General features: G+C 41.4%; 1 protein-coding gene across 3 annotated transcripts in view; it reads right to left on the bottom strand.

Annotated features, from left to right (window-relative positions):
- LOC102176643 (survival motor neuron protein) overlaps window positions 1-20,576 on the bottom strand; it is a 28,708-nt gene extending 8,132 nt beyond the window's left edge. For 2 of the 3 annotated variants that reach the window (XM_018065743.1, XM_018065742.1), the window contains exons 1-7: window positions 20,422-20,575; window positions 7,383-7,454; window positions 5,841-5,957; window positions 4,572-4,769; window positions 4,265-4,420; window positions 2,763-2,861; window positions 1,859-1,969 (exon numbers count right to left, since the gene is read on the bottom strand). In XM_018065743.1, the coding sequence (XP_017921232.1) occupies window positions 1,859-1,969; window positions 2,763-2,861; window positions 4,265-4,420; window positions 4,572-4,769; window positions 5,841-5,957; window positions 7,383-7,454; window positions 20,422-20,508 (840 nt within the window). In that variant the 5' untranslated portion in view covers window positions 20,509-20,575. Of the gene's footprint in view, window positions 1-1,858; window positions 1,970-2,762; window positions 2,862-4,264; window positions 4,421-4,571; window positions 4,770-5,840; window positions 5,958-7,382; window positions 7,455-20,421 lie in introns of all 3 variants that reach the window. The other variant, XM_018065744.1, reaches the window with a different exon arrangement.

The following is a 26,575-nucleotide window of genomic DNA, read 5'->3' as shown; positions in this document are numbered from 1 at the left end:
ATCACTCAGCAGTGAAATGAAGTATTAATACACGCTAAAACACAGAGGAACATTAAGAAACATAGGTTAAGTGGAAGAAGCCAGGGACAAAGAGCCATATATTGTATGACTTCATTTATATGAAATGTTCAGAATAAGCAAATGCTTAGAAAGCAGATTAGCAGTTGCCAGGAGATGGGTGCAGAGGATATTACTAGTGACTATTACTGGGTATGGCTTTTTTTAAATGCAAGATAAAAATATTCTGGAATTAGGTAATGAGTGGTTGTACCTTTTGAATACAAATTAAAAACCAATTAACTGTACTTTTTAAAAGAGTGAATTATGGGACTTCCCTGGTAGTCTAGTGGTTGCCTCTGCACTCCCAGAGCAGGGTGTCTGGGTTCAATCCCTGGTCAGGGAACTAGATCCCACATGCCACAACCAAGATCGGAGATCCTGAGGGCCACAACTAAGACCCTGTGCAGCCAAAGCAGTGCATAAATACTTTAAATGATGAATAAAACAGTGATTATGTCTCTGTTAAAAGAGACGATAGTATCCTCAATGGGTGTAACAGCAGGGGAGTGAAAGCAAAGTGCACTGATTCAAGATCTGTATGGAAATAAGTCAACAGAATTTTCTTACAAATTGGTTGAAGAAGCTGAAGCAAAGTGAGGAACCAATTAATGCTAATGCCACGCTTGCGGCTTGAGAAAGTGGCGCTGCTAGTGCACCGTCACTGCTTTCTGAGCTGTCAGAGGCTGTGGGGACAGCGGTGTATGACGTGACTCTCGTCGCCTGGCTCTGGTGAGATGTGTTTGAGGTGCAGCTAACAGCCAGCCAGGTGGTGGGGGAAAACAGCCAGCTGGATAAACCAGTCTGATGTTCAGAACTAGACATCTGAGGATTTAATAGGACAAACATGGCATTTTAAGGCCTGGGGTAGATGAGGTCACCTGGTGAGTTTATAGTCCGAGAAGGGGGCTATACATTGAGCATGAGGGATCTCACACAGATACTGGGTGGAGGAGGAAAAGCTGTCTATGGAGTTTAGAAGGAGCAGCTGAGAAGGAAGACTTAGGACTAGCAGACTACAGCATGTTATTGGAGGCTGGAGAGAAAAGTGTAGTCAAATAGATTACAATGTTGCTGAGAGGTAAGAGAGATACAGCAGAGAACTGACCACGGAGTCAGCAGTCTGGGGGTAAAAATCTGAATACAGTGGGGAAGACAGAAGTCTACCGATAGGCCTGAAGAAAGAATGGAAGGCAAGGAAGCAGAGAAGACAACTAGACGTAACTTTTCAAAGAAATCTGTCTATAAAGTGGAGAAAGAAACGATGTGACAACTAACTAGGGAAGTTGGAAAGAATAGAGTTGAAGTAAGCGGTCACTCAGTTTAGCGAAACTGGTCACCAAAGGACTGATGAATAAGAAAAGCAAAGCTCGCTAGTTTTCTGGGTGTGGCAGCGCTTCGTTGCATGCAGAACCTTAGTTCGCCAACCAGGGATCAAACCTTTGCTTCCTGCAGCTTTAAATAGCTACACTGTTCAAACAAACTGAAGGTTTTGTGGCAACCGTGTTGTCAGATAGTAGTTAGCATTTTTTAGCAATAACGTACTTTAAAATTAAGGTTTGTACACTGTTTTTAAGACATCATACTATTACATACATTCTAGAATACAGTATAATGTAAACATAATTTTTATATGTACTAGGAAACCAAAAGAATCGTATGCCTTGCTTCATTGAGGTATGCCTATAGTTTTTAACTCTAAGGATCTACCTAACATGAGAAACCACTTTTTAGTTACAAGCAAAACAAAGTCACAAAACCACAAAGTGACCGTCAGGGAAGATGCTGAGTGATCACTTACCATGTAATAACCAGTATGATAACCACTCATGTACCAAGAGATTAACATACTTCCCAAAGCATCAGCATCATCCAGAGAATCTGGACATATGGGAGGTGGTGGGGGAATCATCTGGAAACAGAAAGATATACTCTAAAGTCAGTAGACAAAAATACAAAGTATGGAAATCTATTTTATGTACAGAATGCTGAATGTTAGTTGTATCTTTCCTGACATCCCATGTCATCTCCTGGTTAAATTTTTTTTTTTAAAATCTGGGATTTGGAGAAAGCTAACCAGTAATGAATAACAAAAAAAGACCAATAAAATTAAACTGAACAAGAACCAAAAGACAACAGGTCCCATAAAATATTTAAACATTTTGCTTTCATTAGACCTATTTATCTGTTCCATTATGAATCTATAGGTAAAAAAACCAAGGATAGATACTTCTATGATATTTCTCAAAGAACACCCACATAGCATTTCAAGTAAAGGTTCTGGCTAGAACATCTACACTGTCCCCACACCAACACAGTTTGCCAAAACAACTGTCTTTGTATTTCACCTATTATTGATATTTAAAAGTCTACCATTAGATATCCACAGTCTACATGCCTTGAAAGGTAAAACACTGATCCCTAAGCATGGTGTCATTAAATCCTTCTAGATAGGAGCTACTTCCCTTAGAATGAGATACTTCTGCCAGGAAGGAAGCACGCACAACAGGGCTCAGAGCTGGGTCTCTAAGAGGACTGAGTCTGGGCAATTAAAAAGAAAAACCCAAAGGCTTAGCCTGAACTTTTACCCAGCAGAACCTGGCCACAAGGATGGTATACAATGACATTTCCAAACGACCTGTGTTCTGGCTAAATCCCAAACTCTGTATGAAGGCACAGTTTAATCCGAATTCTTTTGTACTTACTGGTGGTCCAGCAGGAAATGGAGGCAGCCAGCAGGACAGGAAATGCGGTGGGGGTGGGGGTGGGGGTGGCGGCGGCGGGCCACTGAAGTTTAGACCTGCCTATAAAGAGTATTTCAAAGGAAGATTTATTTACCAGCTTTAAAATGTAAAAAGCAAAAACAAAAACAAAAACACCCCAAAAACCCAACGTCAAAAGATTCAAAATAGCTGCCCAGAATAACATCTATATTATTCATATCAAACAGGTTAGATAGAATTTCACATACGAAATGCTGACATCATACAGATTCTTTTTTTTGGGGGGGGGAAGGGAAGGAGGGCCATGCTGTATGGCATGTAGAATCTCAGTTCCCTGACGAGAGATCTAACCCTCACCCTCTGCATTGGAAACACAGAGTCTTAATTGCTGGACCGACAGGGAAGCCCCTAGACTCACAAATTTAGATTTTTCTCACTTCCTTTCTATATAGACAGTCAGGAAGTAAAAGCAGAGTAAGGAAAATTTTTCATTATCTAGTAAACAAGAGATCAAATATTCAGCAAGATGTTTCAATCATGTAAGACTATATCTCCCACAATTTCATAAACTAAACTGTATAATCTATTGGATGTCTTTTCAGTTACATATGCTAACTTAAGAATATGTATTATAAAAATACATATTATAAACTATAAACCTCTTCCTTAACAAGGAAATCAGCCCCCTGAGATCAACAAAGCATTATGTATATAAACTAAGAGGTCTGATCATTCTGAAAAATGTAATATAATACAAATCTCAATAAGGAGAGCCTTAGGAGAGCCTAAGCTTCTTAGGAAAGCCTAAGAAGAAGTTTTAATGTCATGCTTGATTAAAACAAAATGTTTAGTATTATTATTGCTTGAAGAAATCAATGCTTTAATAAGACAAATGGATAGGGTTTTGGATTCCATGACAAAGGTAAAAACCTTTTTTATTTGTTACTGATAACCAAAAAACCCATAAGTAAAACCAGTATTTACATTTTACTCTACAAAACAATCTGGGAGCTTCTTTGGATTTCACCTGTACCAGATATAAATATTGGGTTCTCTTCCAATTTTTATATACCTTATACAAGTGTCATAGGGAACTATAGCACAACATCCAGCTGATGATAAAATATTTTCAAACTTAAGTTTGCTAAATTATTACTCTAACACCTAATACTCAATAAAAATTGTTGGGAAAGGCATTACTATCTTATTTCCTTTTCAGAGAATTCTTGGTATCTATTTACAACATCTGTAGATAGCTACACAAGTTTCATGAGGGAAAGCTCTGGTGGTCTAGGTGGCCCGGGTTCAACCCCTGGTCAGGGAACTGAGACCCTGTGAGCTGCCTACCACAGCCAAAAAAAAAAAAAACCAACACCCAACCCTAACAGTTTAATGAGAAAAGCTACAATTCACTTAACGCAGGGGCTGAAGGTTCCAATATTGTGAACCACGTCCTGGGAAACCTTTTCTGGATAGAAATTTACCTTTCCTGGTCCCAGGCCTGATCCTGGCATATGGGGTGGTGGAGGCAGAAAAGAGTTCCACGGAGCAGCTCTCGACCTGGTATTATTTGGTTTATTTAGAGGAGACCTGGAGGAGTTCTCACTTTCATCTGTTGAAATTTGACTTTCATTTTCATTCTTTTAAGAGAAAGAAATATACGTACTTTCGTTATAAAGGCATCACTGAGAAAAAATTAAAGCTTCAGTGGATCAAACTGACAATCAGTTATACTGTTTAGTTTCTCATCTAGTCTCTGCTTCTGAGAACTCTAATTTTTTTTATCCTTACCTCCTGAGCATTTTGCTCTATGTTAGCTACTTCAGAGGTTGGGGAAAGTAGATCAGACAGATTTTGCTCCTCTCTATTTCCATATCCAGTGTAAACCACAACACAGGTTTCTCTCTTAAAATCAATTGAAGCGATAGTAGCTGGGTAAATGCACCCGTCTTCTGACCAAATGGCACAACATTTGTCACCAACTTTCCACTGTAAAAGAAACCAAAGACACACAAACACATTTCTTAAAAAAAAAGTAAACTGCAATCCTGTTTGAGTGGGGTGGAGTTGGGGGGGGAGGGGGGAGTCTCCAGCTGACTGTTCTGGGAGACAGAATGTTACAAAGAAAAAGATTTGAGGCCCAAAACACAGAAATTTGAATTCTAATAGAAATACCACATAATTCCATCATTTATATAATCATGGACAAGTTTCTTAATCACTCTGAGCCGTGTTTTCCTCATCTGTTAAGTGGTTGTAGTATAATCTGCCTCACACATGTGCTGTGAAGAACAGAGAAGATGGGAAGCCTGTCAAGTGTCCAATATCCTGGCCCAGCGCATAGCAAGTTCCCATCACACATCAGCTCTCTTCCCTCTTGGTAAAGTGAAAGTGAAGTTGCTCAGTTGTGTCTGACTCTTCGCAACCCCATGGACTGTAGCCCACAAGGCTCCTCCATCCATGGGATTTTCCAGGCAAGAATACTGGAGTGGGTTGCCATTTCCTTCTCCAGGGGATCTTCCTGATCCAGGGATCGAACCCATGTCTCTCGCATTGCAGGCTGATGCTTTAACCTCTGAGCCACCAAGGAAGAGTTTAGCTCCCCCTTGGTGCTACTAGTGAGACACCAAAATAATTACCTTCTAGGTGGACTGTTTAAGTAGAAGTGACTCTACCCAGAATATTTAGTCCCTGGGTATTAACAGTTTCAGGATTTTGAAGGAAAAGGAGGACACCTCTCTGTTTGAGAAAAGTCGAACACTGCCAATTCAGTGTAAGCCCTCAGGTACCCCTCCCATGAAGCACCGCCTTCCTCCCTGCTACCCCAACATACAGTAGACACTGTCCTGATTTAGCGTGTGTCATTTCCTCCCAATTCTTTATGGTTTTATTAACATGCATGTTCCTGAACAATAGAAAGTTGAGGCGCTTCAGAAATTTTATGATTACACGTCAATGGAAAACACTGTACTAATCATTTAATTAAAGATATTTTATACTATTTAATAAGGACAGTAACAAGAAATGCTTAGAAGTTAAATCTTGAGGTTTTAAAATAACCTGCTTTGAAGGACTTGTGGTGTTCTTTCTTTGGCTTTTATTCTTAGCAGATTTTCTTTTAGGCGTGCCTTTTGGTTTTTCTGAGGCTTCGGAAATGTCACCGTTCTTCAGAGCGTGCTATGAAAATGTGAATAGAAGTGTATGTGTTACAGAGTGATATATTATTAAAAAGTCACAATGTAATTCACCCACTATAAACCGGTCTCCAGGCCCTACTGCCTCAGAGAGGCTCTTTGTCACCATCCCATAGGCTACAGAAACTGCTCTTGAAGATATCATATAATGATCACTGGCTCTAAGGACCCTTTCAAGCAAGTCTCCTCACTCTCAGCCTTTCCATAGTATTATACTCTGTCAATCATTTTTCTTCTTGCTAGCCACAGCATTTTTGATGACATAGCAATGCAGAGCCCTAATGCTTTTATTACTTCTTTCATCAAGTTTTAAACTTGGGCATTCCCAATAAGAACTGCCATCTTTACCTGCTTATGATCATCTATTCCTGTTACTTCAATTATGCTTACTATGCTAACAAACTTCCAAAACTATTATCTAGTTCTGGCTTTTCTCCTTAGTTCAATATTTCTGACCACCAACTTCATAGCTTCACATTTACCCCACCACTAAAAGGAAACTGCCTCTTGCCCACATCAGTTCTTTTCTCAGTCTGCTTCCCCCTTCAGTATCACCCACCCGTCCCACATTCAGCCCTATTTTGATCTGCATTTCACAGCACTCTCCTGGTAACTCTGACTGGTGTATCTCTAGTCTAAATGTATGCTGGAAAGCACGTTATTGCTCAACTTAGAGTTCAGCATCAAGGATGACATGCAGATCTCATCTTTCCTTCATGCTACAGGACAGACTAAGAAAGGAAGTAGAGTCTACACTTGGTGCTCTGTAGGAGTGTATGCTCTGTGCCCGGACTACTGATGGGCCAGGCATGATGCTCAATGAGACTAAAGACCTCTGACAGCAGAGAAAATGATCATGTTGGGCAACTGTGTAAAAGTCTTGTTTGGGTTGCAAAAAAACAGGCTTCACCCTGCAAATGAACTGTGTCTTCCTTGACATTCATCACCATCAGGAACACTTGATACCTCATAGGATTTGGGGAGAATTAAATTAATGTATGTAAAGCACATGGAACAGTGCCAGGAACACTATACACACCCTGCAAATATTCATCACTGCGCTACGGTTATTTATCATCAATATTATTTCAGTAAGGGCTTGTTAAATATTTTAAAAGTGTAATTCAGACTGTCCTTCCACTAATCTGAAATAGAAGACCTCAATAGTCTGATATAGTGTAAACATATTCAAAATAATGTTTGAAAACTACTTAAATTGCCTCTGTTAAAGAGATGACATACAGTCAGGTTACCAACTTCTGAAGGAAGGTAATTAATCTGTTATCTTTTAATCTTCAAAATTAGAACTGAATAATATGTACTGTAACACTTTGGTATATGTTATCAATTTCTTCCCAAATGAATATACATGAGGAAGTAAGGAAAAGAATAAATAAACATTTCATACCTTAAATGAAGCCACAGCTTTATCATATGCTTTTATCAATGCTGTATCATCCCAAACATCAGAATCATCACTCTGGGAAAGGTAAAGAATAAAAATAATTCACATTTGGTTGTGTTTCATCAAAAATGTGTGTGAGGAACAAGAGTTAGTCCAGACATAATGTTACACTAAAAGAGGTATTTTATAACCTAATTAAATCACAAGAAGCCCATTTGGTTAGAGATTATGTGGCATTACCCCAAAGCTAGACACAAGTAAATGTTCTAGGATTGCCATGATGTAAATACCCTACAACGCGATTCTTATCCACCAAGCAGAAGTGGGTCTGTTCAGGGGTAACACAAGTTTCAGTCTTTTCCAAGAGCAGATGAAGGGGTTCAGCTTGGCAGAAAGGGAAAACATCCGGTCATCAGCTCAGCTGTATCCAGACTCTGGGAAGGCTATTCTAACCACTGACTCTGTGGTCCAAAGATTATTTTTTCCTCTTGACCTTACAATGCGTCTAGATTGTTCAAAAAAAGAATTCTCAAAATGTTTAAAGATATAAACCATTAAAAGTGATTTATCAATTAATTTTAAAAGGCAGTGATATTAAGTAATCCAGAAAATACCTAAAATAATTAAGCTATTTCTTTTTATTTAGTCCAATCCAAAAAGAAATATTTTTGAGCACGCACCATGTATGAAGCACTTTTCACTGAGAGGTACATGAAATCATGTTCTCAGGAGAGATGGTCTAATCAGGGATGTAAGACAGATTGTCACACACACAAAAAGAATGATATAAAACAAATACAATAAAATATTAAAATGTGAAGTAAACAATAAGCGTTTTAATCCAAAAGTGGGAAGGAAAGGCTAAGAAGGAATTTTGCCATAAACTCCACTCCTGGTGTGGCGACCCACAATCAGGAGGAAACTCAAAAACCTGCATCTTCTTCCTGAGGAGGAAAAGGTCTGAACCCCAAATTAGGTATCCCAAGTTTTAAGACCAGTAACTGAGAGATGAGTCATCAAAACATCTAACTTAAAAAACAAAGTGGGATGTCCCTGGTGGTACGGTGGATAAGAATCCACCTGCCAATGCAGGGGACATGGGTTCAATCCCTGCCCTGGGAAGACCCGACATGCCATGGGGCAACTAAGCCCGTGTGCCACAACTACTGAGCTTGCGCTCCAGAGCCCAGGAAGCACAACGATAGAGACCTGTGCGCCCGGCGACCGTGCTCCACGAGAGAGGCCACTGCAACGGGAAGTCCGTGCCCCTCAACTAGAGCTCCTATTCTCTGCGACTAGAGAGTCCTCGTGCAGCAACGGAGACCCAAATAAATTTTAATTTATTAAAAAGTAATTAAAAATAAAATGGGTTACTATTAAAAAACAACAACAATAAAACAAGGGGTCTTTTGTCTACAAGTCACACAAAGGAACAGAACTGAGGACTGGCTCTAAAAGGGTTCCCACGCTTGGAACCCGTCCTCCCCCATAATACCGGCGCGGAGGCAGCTGGCTGAGAGGTGCCCAGACTTTCTGTGAGAGGCTCATGTGCTTATCTTAAGGTGGTGGTCTGCAGGATACACATGCATTGTGCCCCACTCTGTGTAACCCTCTGGACTGTGGCCTGCCTGGCTCCTCTGCCCATGGGATTCTTCAGGCAGGAATACTGGAGCGGATTGCCATGCCCTCCTCCAGGGGATCTTCCTGAGCCAGGGATGGAACCCAAGACTCTTACTTCTCCTGCTCTGGCAGGCAGGTTCTTTACTGAGAGCCCCACCTGGAAAGCCCAGGCATTTAACTTATCATCCATCAGGTGACCGGCTAGGACACTGAGACCAGAGGCGAGGAGCACCGTCTTCGCGCTGCCTGCCTCACTCCAGCCTACAAGGGCCAGCTTTGCCCTCTGCCGCTCTCCACAGCACCAGTTACCTCCCACAGGGGACGTATGCACGTCTGATGTCCTAGTAATTTACGTCTTGTGTACTGGTTTTTACAGCTGCAGCCCAGGGTGGGCACAGGTTCTTGGGTCCCACAGGACCAACAGTCAAAGAAATGGTCCTTGGCAGGCTACTGCCCCCAGGGGACTGCACCAATAACAGACTGAAACACACCTCAGTCTTTCTGTGAAACAGGCCCATTCGTTTGTCCAGAAAATTAGGCTTGAGGAGAAGGCTTCTAGTTTGGTGCATATCAGGGATCTATGGAGATGCTCAGAGGCTGCTGGATGCAACATTTTCACCCTCTCTCTGTCTAGATCAAGCTCACTGTGTACTCTCTGAATGAAGCTTTATGTAACATGTGACATCAAAGGCACAATGTGGAGGGGAATAAAAATGCAGAGCTCTAGAATGAATTAAAATTTACCTCATTATCAACTTAAAATAGACGATTGTAAATATAAGTTACTATATGTAAGCCTTGTTGTAACCACAAAGCAAAAATCAAAAATCTATAAGAAATACTCAAAAGATAAAGACAAAAACATCTAAGCATACAATTAGATAAAATGATCAAACCACAAAGGGAGACAAAATAAGGAAATAGAAGAACTATGAGACATCCCGAAGAAGTTTAACAAAATGGCAGTAAGTAACCTACGTAACAACAATTACTTAAAATGTAAATGAACTAAATTCTCCAACAAAAGACAATCTGGTTGAATGGATTAAAAAAAAAAACCACCTATATGCTGTCTACAGGCAACTCACTTCAGTGTTTACATTATTTTAGGTATCACTTATAATAAAGTATGCACGAATGTATATGTCCAAAGACATACAGAAGGCCAACAGGTAAACAGAAAGATGCTCAACATCACCAATCATTCAGTTCAGTTCAGTTCACTTGCTCAGTCGTGTCCGATTCTTTGCGACCCCATGAATTGCAGCATGCCAGTCCTCCCTGTCCATCACCAACTCCTGGAGTTCACCCAAACTCATGTCCATAGGGTCAGTGATACCATCCAGCCATCTCATCCTCTGTCGTCCCCTTCTACTCCTGCCCTCAATCCCTCCCAGCATCAGAGTCTTTTCCAATGAGTCAACTCTTCGCATGAGGTGGCCAAAGTACTGGAGTTTCAGCTTTACCATCAGTCCTTCCAAAGAACACTCAGGACTGTTCTCCTTTAGAATGGACTGGTTGGATCTCCTTGCAGTCCAAGGGACTCTCAAGAATCTTCTCCAACACCACAGTTCAAAAGCTTCAATTCTTCAGCACTCAGCTTTCTTCACAGTCCAACTCTCATATCCATACATGACCACTGGAAAAACCATAGTCTTGACTAGACGGACCTTTGTTGGCAAAATAATGTCTCTGCTTTTGAATATGTTATCGAGGTTGGTCATAACTTTCCTTCCAAGGAGTAAGCATCTTTTAATTTCATGGCTGGAGTCACCATCTGCAGTGATTTTGGAGCTCAAAAAAATAAAGTCTGCCACTGTTTCCACTGTTTCCCCATCTATTTCCCATGAAGTGATGGGACCAGATGCTATGATCTTAGTTTTCTGAATGTTCAGCTTTAAGCCAACCTTTTCACTCTCCTCTTTCATCAAGAGGCTTTTCAGTTCCTCTTCACTTTCTGCCATAAGGGTGGTGTCATCTGCATATCTGAGGGTATTGATATTTCTCCCAGCAATCTCGATTCCAGCTTGTGTTTCTTCCAGCCCAGTGTTTCCCATGATGTACTCTGCATATAAGTTAAATAAGCAGGATGACAATATACAGCCTTGACATACTCCTTTTCCTATTTGGAACCAGTCTGTTGGTCCATGTCCAGTTCTAACTGTTGCTTTGTGACTTGCATACAGATTTCTCAAGAGGCAGGTCAGGTGGTCTGGTATTCCCATCTCCTGAAGAATTTTCCACAGTTTATTGTGATCCACACAGTCAAAGGCTTTGGCATAGTCAATAAAGCAGAAATAGATGTTTTTTTGGAACTTTCTTGCTTTTTTGATGATCCAGCGGATGTTGGCAATTTGATCTCTGGTTCCTCAGCCTTTTCTAAAACCAGTCTGAACATCATTAAGTAAGTGCAAATCAAAACCACAGTGATACATCACCTCACACCTGCTAGAATGGCTATTATCAGAAAGGCAACAACGGGTGGGAAAGAGGCTTAAAGGGAAGGGTATATGTATACTTGTGGCTGATTCACTTTGTTGTACAGCAGAAACCAACACAACATTGTAAAGTGATTATTCTCTGATGAAAAATAAATTTGAAAAAATAAAATATATACACATTAAAAAAAAAGATAACAAGCGATGATGAAGATGGAGACATAAGGGACAACAGTCCACTGCTGGCAGGAATGTAAACCAGCACAGCTACTTTGGAAAACAGTATGAAGGTTCCTCAAAAAACAGAACTACCACATGATCCAGCAGATTCCACTAATTGGCATTTATCCAAAGAAAACAAAAACACTAACTTGAAAGGATATATGCACTCCCACATCCACTGCATTATTATTTACAAAAGACAAGAGATGGAAATAACCTAAGTGTCCAACAATGGGAGAACGGAAAATGTATACAGGTTTTGCCCATGACCTGAAAAACCTGGAAGCAGAATACTCCTATGAAATTGTTTATAAATGGAGATAGAATGGAGCAAAGAATCAAGGATGTTAGGATATAACTCGCTTATGGATTAAAAAAAAAAAAAAAATCAGGATATGGCACAGATGCTCCCAGGCACAGCTCAAAGCTACGCTGGCTTGATGCTGAGTGTAGCTCCTGGGGAGGAGCCTGGTGGTGCCACTCTCACCGCCTGGGTGGCATGCAGCCTCTATCATGCCTTGCTGCAAAACAAGACGCTCAATGTTATTTTTACTTTTCACTTTTTTTTTTCGTAAAAGTGAAAATCCTCTCTGGATTTCTTTCAGTTAATGAAAACACGTATTAACGTAGGTCTTTTATGAAAGCAAAGTGGCAGAAAGTCAACTTAAAAAAGCAGGGGAGACCTGTTCATATACAATAGAATATTATTCAGCCATAAGAAAGAATGAAATCTTGTCATTTGGAGACTACATGAATGGTCCTTGAGGGCATTACACTAACTGAAATGAGAAAGACAGATACATACCATGTGATCTTACTTCTACGTGGAATTTAGAAACAAAATCAAAACAACCAAACAACAACAAAAAGCCCAGCTTCATGGACTCAAAGAACAGACTAGCGTTTCCAGGGACAGGGGTGCAGGGGTTGGGGCAGGGACTGCAAAGAGCAGCGCTGCCAAGTCGCTTCCGCCGCGTCCGGCCCCGCGCGACCCCACACACGGCAGCCCACCAGGCTCCCCGCCCCTGGGCTTCTCCAGGCAAGAACACTGGAGTGGGCTGCCATGTCCTTCTCCAGCGCATGAAAGTGAAGAGTGAGAGGGAAGTCGCTCAGTCGTGTCCGACTCTTCGTGACCCCATGGATCGCAACCTACCAGGCCCCTCCATCCACGGGATTTTCCAGGCAAGAGTACTGGACTTGGGTGCCATTGCCTTTCGGAGTCAATATGTACGAACTTCGAGTTATAAAGTAAGTCAGTCATGGGGGTGTAATGTGCATCATGGTGACTATAGTTAATAACACTGAACTACATATTTCAAAATACAAAGACTTAAAAATCTCAACACCAGAAAAAAAACAATTGTAACCATGTATGGTGACAGATATAACAAAAGATATACCCATCTGAATGCAGAGTTCCAAAGAACAGCAAGGAGATAAGAAAGCCTTCCCCAGTGACTAATGCAAAGAAATAGAGGAAAACAATAGAAAGGGAAAGATTACAGATCTTTCAAGAAAGTTAGAGATACTGAAGGAAAATTGCATGCAAAGATGGGCACAATAAAGGATAGAAATGGTATGGACCTAACAGAAGCAGAAGATATTAAGAAGAGGTGGCAAGAATACACAGAAGAACTATCCAAAAAAGATCTTCATGATCCAGATAATCACGATGATGTGATCACTCACCTAGAGCCAGACATCCTGGAATGCAAAGTCAAGTGGGCCTTAGAAAGCATCACTACAAACAAAGCTAGTGGAGAAGATGGAATTACAGTTGAGCTATTTCAAATCCTAAAAGATGATGTTGTCAAAGTGCTGCACTCAATATGCCAGCACATTTGGAAAACTCAGCATTGGCCACAGGACTGGAAAAGGTCAGTTTTCATTTCAGTCCCAAAGAAGTATTAGTCGCTCAGTCGTATCTGACTTTTTGCAACCCCATGGACTGTAGCCTGCCAGGCTCCTCTGTCCATGGGATTCTCTAGGCAAAAATACTGGAATGGGTTGCCATTTCTTCCTCCAGGGGACCTTCCCATCTGTACATAAAGGAGACTTCATTAATGTGCATTAGAGGATACCCCAGGTTAACCTGTTTTAGAAAACTGTTTCTTGAGTCTTTAAATTCTATACCAATTCTATACCTCTGGTAGGCTGATTGTTTGTTTCTTTATTTAGGTTTTAAGGTGTATGATCTGGGGCTATTTGTTTCCATCAACCTGATTGTGAATCCCAAAGAAAGGCAATGTCAAAGAATGTTCAAACTACCGCACAATTGCACTCACCTCACATGCTAGCAAAGTAATGCTCATAATTCTCCAAGCCAGGTTTTGACAGTACATGAACCATGAACTTCCAGATGTTCATGCTGGATTTAGAAAAGGCAGGGAAACCAGAGGTCAAATTGCCAACATCTTTTGGATCATCAAAAAAGCAAGAGAGTTCCAGAAAAACATCCATTTCTGCTTTATTGACTATGCCAAAGCCTTTCACTGTGTGGATCACAACAAACTGTGGAAAATTCTTAAAGAGACGGGAATATCAGATCACCTGACCTGCCTCCTGAGAAATCTGTATGCAGATCAAGAAGCAACAGTTAGAACTGGACATGAAACAACAGACTGGTTCCAAATAAGCAAACGAGTATATCAAGGCTGTATATTATCACCCTGCTTATTTAAAGCAGAGTATATCATGTGAAATGCCCGAGTGGATAAAGCACAAGCTGGAATCAAGATTGCTGGGAGAAATATCAATAACCTCAGATACAGAGATGACACCACCCTTATGGTAGAAAGTGAAGAACTAAAAAGCCTCTTGATGAAAGTGAAAGGAGAGTGGAAAAAGTTGGCTTAAAACTCAAAATTCAGAAAACTAAGATCGAAACATCCAGTCCTCTCATTTCATGGCAAATAGATGTGGAAACAGTGACATACTTTATATTTTTGGGCTCCAAAATCACTGCAGATGGTGAGTGCAGCCATAAAATTAAAAGGGGCTTGCTCCTTGGAAGAAAAGCTAGGACCAACCTAGATAGCATATTAAAAAGCAGAGACATTACTTTGCCAACAAAGGTCCATCTAGTCAGAGCTATGGCTTTTCCAGTAGTCATGTATGGATATGACAGTTGGTCTATAAAGAAAGCTGAGTGCTGAAGAATTGATACTTTTGAACTGTGGTGTTGGAGAAGACTCTTGAGAGTCCCTTGGACTGCAAGAAGATCCAACCCATCAATCCTAAAGGATATCAGTCCTGAATATTCATTGGAAGGACTGATGCTAAAGCTAAAACTCCAATACTGTGGCCACCTGATGCAAAGAGCTGACTCACTGGAAAAGATCCTGAAGCTGGGAAAGACTGAAGGTGGGAGAAGGAGGGGACGACAGAGGATGCGATAGTTGGATGGCATCACTGACTCAATGGACATGAGTTTGAGTAAGCTCTGGGAGTTAGTGATGGAGAGGGAGGGCTGGCGTGCTGCAGTCCACGGGGTCGCAAAGAATCAAACATGACTGAGCAACTGAACTGAACTGATGGTAACAGATATTAACCAGATTTATTGTGATCATTTTGAAATATGTATACATTTGAAATCATTACGCTGTACAACTAAAATTAATATAATGTTGTATGTCAATCATACCTCAATTAAAAAGAGGAAAGTAACATATGGTGGACGATCATGGGGGAAACAGGCTGGGAAATTAAAACTAAAAGGATTTAGAGAGATAGAAAAGAAACTACCAAGCACTCTAAGGACAACCATGAGCCAAGAAAAGCATGGAAGCAAAAATAAACACACTGCCCGTGTGATTCCACTCTTTGAGGGAGCTAAGAAGTCAAAATCATAGAAACAGAAAGCTGAATGGCAGTTACCTCAGGCTTTACAAGAAGAGGAGGAAATAAATGTTTAATGGGTAGAGTTTCAAATTTGCAAGATTTACAAGTTTTGGAGATGTACTGTACTACAATGTGAATATATTTAACACTACTGTAAATGTACAGGCTTCTCAGGTGGCACAGAGGTAAAGAATATTCCTGCCAATGTGGGAGACGCAAGAGACACAGGTTCCATCCCCAGGTTGGGAAGACCCCCTTGGAGTAGGAAATGACAACCCTCTCCAGTATTGCCTGGAAAACTCCATGGACAGAGGAGCCTGGCAGGCCACAGTCCATGGGGTCGCAGAGTCGGACACAGTTGAGTGAGTGAGCACACACAAACACACAGAAGTGTATGCTTAAAAGTAGTTGAGATGATAATAGTCTTTTTTTAAACCACAATTAAAAATTTTTGTAGCTCAGCTGGTAAAGAATCCACCTGGGTTTAATCTCTGGGTTGGGAAGATCCCCTGGAGAAGGGAAAGGCTACCCACTTCAGCATTCTGGCCTGGAGAATTCCATGGACTGTATAGTCCATGGGTCGCAAAGAGTCAGACACAACTGAGTGACTTTCGCTTTCACTTCACTTTCAAAAATAAACACTTTGACAGGTCAGTGAGGCATCAAGTTCAACTAGAATAATTTCCATGCTGTAGAGTAGTTGAAGGTAAGTTTGAAAACACGATGTTGGTAAAGGGAAGACAGGTTACAAAACACCATCAATCAGTATGTTGAATTTTATACAGTATTAGTCAACTCATGAGTTCCAAAGAGGTTGGATATAAAACTCATTTAGTTGTAAAATGAATGTCTCTTTTTCTTGTTAATATTCACTATTCAGAGAGAAATAGGTTCTCATATAAAACTATTAATCTTGCTCTACGGTAAAAAGTACTTAAAAACCATTAAGTCGGGCTTTTCCGGTGGCCTCAGTGGTAAAGAACCCGCCTGCCAATGCAGAAGACATGGGTTCGACCCCTGATTGGGGAAGACTGCACATTCCTCAAGGGCAACTAGGCCTGTGTGTCGCAACTGTTGAGCCTGTGTTCCGGAGCCGTGAAGCCAAGACTACTGAGCCCGTGTTCTGGAGTCTGGGGCTGCAACTACTAAAGCCCTCGTGCCTTGGAGCCTGCATTCTGCAACAAGCCACTGCAATGAGAAGCCCTCACACAGCAAGTAGAGTAGCCCCCACTCTCTGCAACTAGAGAAAGCTAGAGCAGCAAGAAGACGCAGCGCAGCCAAACAGAAATAAATATACACTTTTTAAAATCATTAAATCATTTTGTAGATAAGGAAAGTAACCACAAGCAAGTAATTGACTTGTCTGAGGTTATGCTGCCCTTGGAATGGGAGATGTTCCTTAAAGCAGAAGATATGTCAATTCTGCCAATGCAAAAGGTACTACTTATAAAAGAAAGTCACACTCTATCTTTAGAAGCGGGCACTCTTAAAAGACACAAATACACAGCAGTCCAAACTCATCACATTTCAACTGTTACAAGAAATTTCAAAATGAACAACCAAGATATCCATACAAAGCTATTATAAGAAGAAATATTTTAGGTGATAAAAATTCTCAACTAACAATCACAGAAGAAAATGCAATAGCCATCTGAAATTAAATTGTCAAACAAGCATTTTCAGTATGGAAAAAAACTGAAAATCAAAATTTCTAAAAACTCAGATGAGAAAAGAAGGCAATTGGGAGTCAAATCAGAAGTTAAACAAAATCAAGAAAGAAAAGGAAGAAAAAGTAACACTGACTACAAGGTACCCAAAGAAGAAGATAGCTGACTGAACACCTAACGGGTACCAAGGAATAGATGAAAAGAAAGGAAAGAAGAAAGAAAGGAAAATAAAGTGGCAACTGGCAAAAAATATTTAGCATATGAGTAAATGGGGTTCCTGAAGAATAAAAGCTAAACAATTTAATAAACAGTAGTTAGGACTCCTGCTCTTACTGCTAAGGGCCTGGGTTCATTCCCTGGTCAGTGAACTAAGATCCCACAAGTCTCGGAGGGGAGCCAAAAAAAAAAAAAGAATTAAAATATATATTCCATGACCCAGGCATTCCCCATAGAGAAATAAAAGCATATGCTCACACAAAGTCTTCTACACTAGTATTTATGGTGTTTCTATTTTTAATAGTCGCAAACTGAAAGCAACCCAAATGTTCATGAATAAGCCAATGAATAAACTGTAGCATATTTATGCAACAGGATTCTACAGCAATGAAAAGGAATGAGTAACTGATACATAAACGGATGAAACGCAAAATATGCTGAATAAAAGAAGCCACATTAGAAAAGATTCCGTGTTTGTAAAATTCTAGAAAATGCAGACTAAACAAGGGTGACAGAAAGTGGATCAGCAGTTGTCTGGGGACAGGACATGAAGAGGGATGAAAGGGAGGAATTACAAAGGGGTATAAGGAAATTCAAATAGTCCCACACTGGTAGCACATGGAGAAGCTGAGACAATATGAAGGGAACAGATGACTTGTGGGTCCCTAGCTGCTCAGTCACCAGCTACTGCAACTCTGACAACTGTGTGCATGCAAACACAGGAAAGGTCTGAAGGAGAACCGCCCACTAAGACCTTCACAGGCTCCTGCCCCACAGGAATTTTGAGAAAAAATAAAATGATTATTGTTTCAAGCCACCAAGTTGCGGGTGACTTGTTACCCAGCAACAGCAAAGAGAACAGACCATCAGGACTGCCTTTCATTTGTTCCTCAGTCATCAACAGTAGCCCACCTCAGTCCCTACAGGCATTTCAAAATGAAATGTCTTCTTCACCTCTCTCAAATCAGTGTGCCAGAGGTGGGGAAGGAATCTTCCTTGTTCCTCACCTCCACTTCCAGATGATTCTTCCACTCTAAAACTCCAAGGTTTGAAAATTCTATCACCAAACTCTACTGTCCACTATCCTTTCTCACAGCAATCACCTACAGCCTCCTGGGTCACCCTGCTTCATTCCCTGAGGTTTATATCCCAGTACGCTCTCCAACACTGCTCCTGCCATAAGTTCTGGTTATTTAAAAACCCATGTACATGTTCCTTCCAATACCCTATCCTTGTTAGTTCTTTAAGTGCTTCGCTACCAATGACCTTTTAGAGTGCCCAGTCCCTTCTATGGTCTTTAATAGAACCATTAACTACAACCTCTCTATAAACTCAACTAAGAATCCTACTCTCCAGCTACCACCTGCCAGGCTCTACAACTTAATCCTAGTAGGTTGACGATGACAGTCATCTCACCTCCCTGGGCCTGGTGAAACTGTGACCTTCCCACTTGTTAAACTGTCTCTCAACATCCTAACGTCCTCTCTTTCTTAGCCAGCTTAAATTCCACCATCAGTCAAGAAGGTAACTCTCTGCACTGGCCTCCTCACTTCATACTACGTTAAAACCATAACCACTATTCATTGACTTTGCCCTCACACACCTGGATTTGAATTTAGCTAATGAAAAACAGGATCATGCTATCTAGTCTCCTTTAAACTCATAACCACTAGGCCTTGAATGTTGCCTAGCAACAATTCCACTACATTTAATCCAACACTCTCCCACTTTCCTAGAGGCTCACTTCCTACCTTCTCTCTTCCCTAACCTCCAACACCTGACCCCTGGTCCCTCCTCACTACGGATGATTTGCTTCTTTTACTGAGAATAGCAACAATCAAAACAGAATTTCCATAATCTCCTGCCACTATATCTGCCCATCCACACAAATGTGTACCCATATAACTGAACATCCCTCCTACCTACTCTAGAACAATGCTGCTGCAATCCTCTTCTTTCTTCTGCAAAATCAATTATCCAGCCCACAAACATGGTGAAACATTGTTCCCATCTTCAAAATAAAAAACCAATTAAGAATCCTCTTTATCTCACTCCCTCTCCATCTGATTTCTCTATCTTCCAGTACCCACCATAAAACTTGAAATATTTGCTTATATGTGTTGCCTTGAATTTTTCCTCTCCAACTCTTGACTCGCTCCAATCACATTTCACTCAAGAATGAGTTCTAAACTACCACAACATTGTTAATCGGCTATACCCCAATACAAAAGTTAAAAATATATATATTTTAAGAATGAGTTCTAATCTTACCCCCTTATAAACCTGCTCTACCTGTAGTCTTCCCCATCTTAGTTAAAGGCAACTTAATCTTTTCAGTTCTTCAGAACAATCTTGGAGTTATCCTTCACTTTCCTCTCTCAAGCCTCTATTATTGTATCCACGTGCACAACCTGTTGCCTCCGATTTCAAAATATATCCAGAATCCAAGTGATTTTGCTCTTCACGGCTAACAATTGGATCATTTCAATAAACTCCTAACTAGTTTCCCTGCTCGGAGAAGGCGATGGCACCCCACTCCAGTACTCTTGCCTGGAAAATCCCATGGACGGAGGAGCCTGGTGGGCTGCGGTCCATGCGGTCGCGAAGAGTCGGACACGACTGAGCGACTTCCCTTTCACTCTTCACTTTCATGCACTGGAGAAGGAAATGGCAACCCACTCCAGTGTTCTTGCCTGGAGAATCCCAGGGACGGGGGAACCTTGTGGGCTGCCGTCTATGGGGTCACACACAGTCGGACACGACTGAAGTGACTTAGCAGCAGTTTCCCTGCTTCGCCCTGGCCTGTCCCCACACACCTCCCACCCTCTCTCAGAGCTAGGGGGTGGACAGCCAACGGACAGTCAAGTAGCGGCAGCGGTCAAAGTCATTACGGAGCCCTAACTGGGCGAAGAAGGAGCTTGAGGCTGAGGCTCCCAGGTGGGAAAGACGTAGAAACATGCGGATCACGGCCGCGCAGTGAGCGGACCGGCCCAGGAAGGAGTGCGGCGGTTGGTCGCGACAGCGGGGCCTCAACCTCACCTCGCCAGTGCCGCGCCGGAACAGTACCGAGTCCTCCGGCTCCGGGAAGCCGCCGCCACTGCCGCCACCGCCGCCGCCCATCGCCATGGCTTAGCCCGCTGCCGGGTGCGCGGCGTGGGCTCCGTCCCTCGGCGAGTGACGACTTCCGCCGCCCGGCCTCTGGGACCGGAAGAGCATGGCGGCCTCGGGGCTGCCGGCCGGCGCAGGGGTTCTCCGCGTGCTCTCTGCCCGCGGGCGCCACCTGCCTCTGTCGGCCTCCGACGGGCGCGTTGGTGTGCCCTCTCTGTATCCTTTAAGTTCTTTGATTTCACTCTTTCGTCTGCTCGTAGAGTGTTTCGACCCGTTTTTTGTTTTAAACAGTAAGTCTTCTTAGAAAAATGGTGTTCGTTGCAGGTCACTTAGAAAATATGGGTAAGCAAGAAGTAAAAATCAGTTCATTGTTAACCTTTAATTATATAGCTGCCATTTTTTTAAAGTGCTTTTAAGACATTCATGTACTTGTGCTAAGTTGCTTCAGTCGTGTCCGACTCTGTGTGACTCTATGGACTGTAGTCCACTAGGCTCCTCTGTCCATGGGATTCTCCAGACAAGGATACTGCAGGCGGTTGCCATTTCCTCCTTCGGGAGATCGTCCCCATCTAGGGATTGAGTCTGCATCTCTTGCAGTCTTCTACGTTGGCAAGGATGGAAGGATGTGTGCGTCCTCAGTCATGTCCGGCTCTTTCCAACCCTATGGACTGTAGCCCACCAGACTCCTCTGTCCATGGGTATTCTCCAGGCAAGAATACTGGAGTGGGTTGCCACGCCCTCCTCCAAGGGATCTTCACAAGCCAGGGATCGAACCCACATCTCTTGTGTTTCCTCCATTAGCAGGCAGGTTCTTTACCATTAGCGCCACCTGGGAAGCCCCTATATGTACTTATGTTCACAACAATCTTTTGAGTTAGGGGCTGTTAATGCCATTTAATGGAGAAGGAAATGGCAGCCCACTCCAGTATTCTTGCCTGGAGAATCCCATGAACAGAGGAGCCTGGCAGGCTACAGTCCATGGGGTCGCACCGAGTCGGACACGATTGAAGCGACTTAGCATGGCAAGGCATTCCCATTTAAAGATGGGGAAACTGAGGCACAGAGCATTTACACAGCTGTCTGGAATTCAGCATTCCTTTAACACGGCCCCGCCATAGCATTTGGTTTAATATTCTCCCAAATCTTCTTGTGAGTTTTTGAACTTAAAAACATGAATTGTGTCGTTTTTTTAATCTGTGTGTTTACATGGGTCAAGCAGGTTTTTAGTTCTTTGTAGAAGCTTACCCTATACTTTTCCAGTATTCCTGATTGAGCATTTAGACTTGCTAAATGGCTTCCATGTTCCTATTGTAGTTGAATTTTTTTTAAAAGTCAGGGAAATTTGAGTGTGCCCTTCGGCTTCTGTAGATACCAGAAATAGATGTATTTTTTAAACACTCACTTAGATTTCTTCAGTCATAATTCTCACAATGACAGTATGATGCAGAAGTTGAAACACTTTGGAACCAGGTTTCTTTTTACATTTTTTTAGACAGACTTTACATTTTATAATACTCATCTTTAAAAAAAAATTGTTGGTTTTTGGCTGTGCTGGGTCTTCCTTGCGGCATGGTCTTTCTCTAGTTGTGGCAAGGGAGCCTATTCATTATTTAAGGCGTACAATTTAGCAGGTTTTAGTATAGTCACAAGACTGTGCATTTCCACCACTAAATTGCAAAATGTTTTAATCACTCCCCCAAAGAAACCTTGTATCCAGTAAAGTCTCTCCACATTCTCTCCTTTTTCCAGTCCCTCACAACCACTAACCTACTGTCTAGATTTGCTTGCTCTGGATATTTCATGTAAATGGGATCATATGTGATATTTTGTGCCTTCACTTGGCATGTTTTCAAGGAGGAATTAGCTTTAATTAGTATTTAATGGCAAGTTTCTTTGTTGAAAAAGTATTTCTACTTACCGGAAAGTAGAGAACTAAATTTCCCCTTACTTGGTTCCTCAATAAAAATGAACTACGGCAATGTTTGTTATCAGAGAAAACGTTCTTTTTTTCTTGATGGTGACATCCAGATTTGAATCACTATATGGATTTTACAAAGTTATTGCACATGATAGACAAAGCACTCAAAGCATAGGGTAGTGGATTTTCAAAGGAAACCATTTCATCAGATTTGAAGGCACTTATGTAAACATTAAATTTAACATCACAGTCATGGAGGGTCCTGGGTCTGAGTACCTTGCCTGACACCTGGCAGGGGCCCCATACACATGGCTGAATGTGTAATCCCCCCTACTGCAGGAACAGCTCCATTCTCCAAGGCCCTAGGACCTTCCTACAGGCTAGTCCTGGTGGTTCTGCCCTGTACACACAGCACTCTATTTTCATATTCTGTTTTTCCTGCTAGCAGCCCCTGTGAGCAAGTGTCTTCATGCTTTATGTCTGTTCTCATTAGGCCAGTTCAGAGTAAGTGATGCCTAAAAAAGTGTTTGGGAAATCAATGAATTGTGGGAAAGTGTTTGGTAAATCAATGAATCGTGGGAACCCAACCCAGCTCTGACACTTCTGTCGGTAGGCTAGTCTACTAGAGGAACATTATTCACAGATGTATAAATTGCACTTGCATGAGAAAGAATTTCATTAAGTAGACCTCCAGATGTTCAAGCTGGATTTAGAAAAGGAAGAGGAACCAGAGATCAAATCGCCAACATGCAATGGATCCTTGAAAAAGCAAGAGAGTTCCAGAAAAATATCTGCTTTATCGACTATGCCAAAGCCTTTGACTCTGTCGATCAATACAAACTGTGGAAAATTCTTCAAGAATGGGAATACCAGACCACCTTACTGGCCCCCTGAGAAATCTGTATGCAGATCGAGAAGCAACACTTGGAAACAGACATGGAACAATGGATTGGTTGCAAATTGGGAAAGGAGTACGTCAAGGCTGTATATTGTCACCCTGCTAATTTAACTATATGCAGAGTACGTCATGTGTAATTCCAGGCTGTATGAAGCACAAGCTGGGATCAAGATTGCCAAGAGAAATATCAATAACCTCAGATATGCAGATTATACCACCCTTATGGCAGAAACTCCAGTACTTTGGCCACCTCATGCGAAGAGTTGACTCATTGGAAAAGACTCTGATGCTGGGAGGGATTGGGGGCAGGAGGAAAAGGAGACGACAGAGGATGAGATGGCTGGATGGCATCACTGACTCAATGGACGTGAGTTTGAGTGAACTCCGGGAAATGGTGATGGACAGGGAGGCCTGGCGTGCTGCGATTCATGGGGTCACCAAAAGTTGGACATGACTGAGCGACTGAACTGAACTGAACTGAACTAAATGGCAGAAAGCAAAGAGGAACCGAAGAGGGACTGCTAAGTCGCTTCAGTCGTGTCCGACTCTGTGCGACCCCAGAGACGGCAGCCCACCAGGCTCCACTGTCCCTGGGACTCTCCAGGCAAGAACACTGGAGTGGGTTGCCATTTCCTTCTCCAATGCATGAAAGTGAAAAGTGAAAGTGAAGCCACTCAGTTGTGTCTGACTCTTCGCGACCCATGGACTGCAGCGTACTAGGCTCCTCCATCCATGGGATTTTCCAGGCAAGAGTACTGGAGTGGGGTGCCACTGCCTTCTCCGGAAGAGGGACTGTTGGACCATTTCTTAGCATCTGATCCAGTTGGTGAGGAAAGTGACAGCATTCCAAAGAAGGCTGTTGGAAGAAACAACTCTTTCCCAGTAACAGCTTTTTTGCTTAAAGTTGCCTTCCCACTGTCACTGGAGCTGTTTTCAAGTTATCAAGAAACGCCGACAGACAGTGTGGGTTAACGTTAACAGTAAATCATGGCTTCATAGATTAAGTAATTGCTGCACAAATAAGTTTATGTATATGCTTTTAAATCTTATATAACAAGAAGTAAAACAAGTCAAACCATTTTTTCTTTGAAGAACTGAAAGAACAGAGTGTCTCTGATGATCTTGAAAACTGTATACTGGCTTCAAGGCAGATTGTTCTGTAATCTGACCAACAATAATGTAGAACTTTTCATACATGTTTATAAAAGTAATCTTAGAAGAAAAAAACTTAACTTCATGAACTAGAACCAGTCTTTGTGTGTATGGAATTTTCACACCAAAAACCTACATTCGGTGAATCTTGGAACTTGCCATGATCAAGTAAGTGACTCAAATGATTAGTGAACAAGTTTCCACTTAGGGTAATATATATTGGTATTGTCATGTAGAACAGCCAATAAACAAAAGACCAAAACCGATTAGTTCCTCACTTTTACCTTATCTTCAGAGTCTTTCTGAAGGATAAATCAGGATATCAGAGATGTGTCAGTGATTTGTGTACAAGAATGCTCACTATTAAAGCAGCAGAAATTTGAAAATTCCAAAGGATGTTTTGGAAGAATATTTGAATGATATTATGGACAGATAGTAGCATAATTCATAAATGACATAGATATAATCACTCATCCAGTGTGTAAAGTTTGGATTCATTTTCCTCACATCATATACCAAAATACATTCTGGGTGACTTTTTATAAAGTAACCTTTGGGATGGGGGAGATTTTAAGACAGAAATAAGAAACTATGCAAGGACTGAAAAATACAATTTGGGGGTCAGGCAGGAAAAGGAGATGAGTTAAAGAGTAAGTAATAAGGGGGCTGGGTACTGTAATCAGTAACTCAAGACTATCCCTCTGCATACCTCTGCACCCCACTCACTCCACCTACTTCCCATCCTACTTCCCATTCTCTTCCCTGTGAATTCAAGTTCACAGTAAAAAATTTTAACATGTCAGGACAAGTCTGCTGGTTGTCAGTCTGCATCTTCAGTTAATAAAGAAACTATGTATTTAAATCAAAATTACAATGAGATATCACCTCATATCAGTCAGAATGGCCATCACCAAAAAGCCTACAAATAAATGCTGGAGACAGTATGGCGAGAAGGGAACCTCCTACATATTGATGGGAATGTAAATTGCTGCAGCCACCATGGAGAACAGTATGGAGGTTCCTTAAAAAACTAAAAATAGAACTGCCACATAAATCCTGTAATCCCACGCCTGGGCATACATCTGGAGAAAACCAGAATTCAAAAGATGCATGCACCCCAATAATCACTGGAGCACTGTTTACAATAGCTGAGACATGGAAGCAATGTCACTGACAGTAATATGGATATACCTATGAGATTATTGTACTAAGTGAAGTAAGCCAGAGAAAGACACCATGTAATATTGCTTACACGTGGAATCTAAGAGAAAAAGATACAAAGAAACTTATGTACAAACAGAAACAGACCCACAGACATAGAAAACAAATTTATGTTTACCAAAGGGGACAGAGGGTGGGAGAGATAAATTAGGATTTTGGAATTAACATATACACCCAACTAGATGTAAAATAGATAATGAATACAGACTTATTGTATAGCACAGGGAACTATGAAACTCCAATATTTTGTAATAACCTATGAAGGAAAAGAATCTGAAAAAAATATGCATATATGTATGTATAACTGAATCACTTTGCTGTCCACCTGAAACACATTTTAAATCAACTATATACTTCAATTAAAAAAATAAACTAGGCATTTGATCATGTAAATAACTGACAAAAGTGACAAGTAAAACAAAAGGACAAACAATAATTTAGAAAATATCTGTAACAAGAAAAGTGAATATTCTTTAATATATATATAAAAAGCTTTGTCAAATACAAATAACAGCAAAGTAAGCTAGTCATAGAAGAAAAAAACCAAAAGAGCCAATAAATATTGAACAAATGTCCAAACTCTTCAAGCTCTGAATTCAGTCTGCTTGGATTCATATTCTTAACCTGCCACTAACTAGATGGGTAACCTTGGGGAAAGTGCTTAACCAAAACCTCAGTTTCCATAAAATCTATAAAAATAAGCATAACAGGACTTCCCTGATGGTTCAGTGGATAAGAATCTGCCTGCCAATACAGAGGACACAGGTTTGATGTCTCAGTTCAGTTCAGCCACTCAGTCGTGTCAGACTCTTTGCGACCCCATGGACTGCAGGATGCTGGGCTTCCCTGTCCATCACCAATTCTCGAAACTTGCTCAAACTCGTGTCCATCGAGTC

The sequence above is a fragment of the Capra hircus genome, chromosome 20, assembly GCF_001704415.2.
Source record: "Capra hircus breed San Clemente chromosome 20, ASM170441v1, whole genome shotgun sequence".
Classification (NCBI taxonomy): domain Eukaryota; kingdom Metazoa; phylum Chordata; class Mammalia; order Artiodactyla; family Bovidae; genus Capra; species Capra hircus.
Note: the sequence above shows the minus strand (reverse complement) of the source record. Positions and strands in the feature narration are given on the sequence as shown.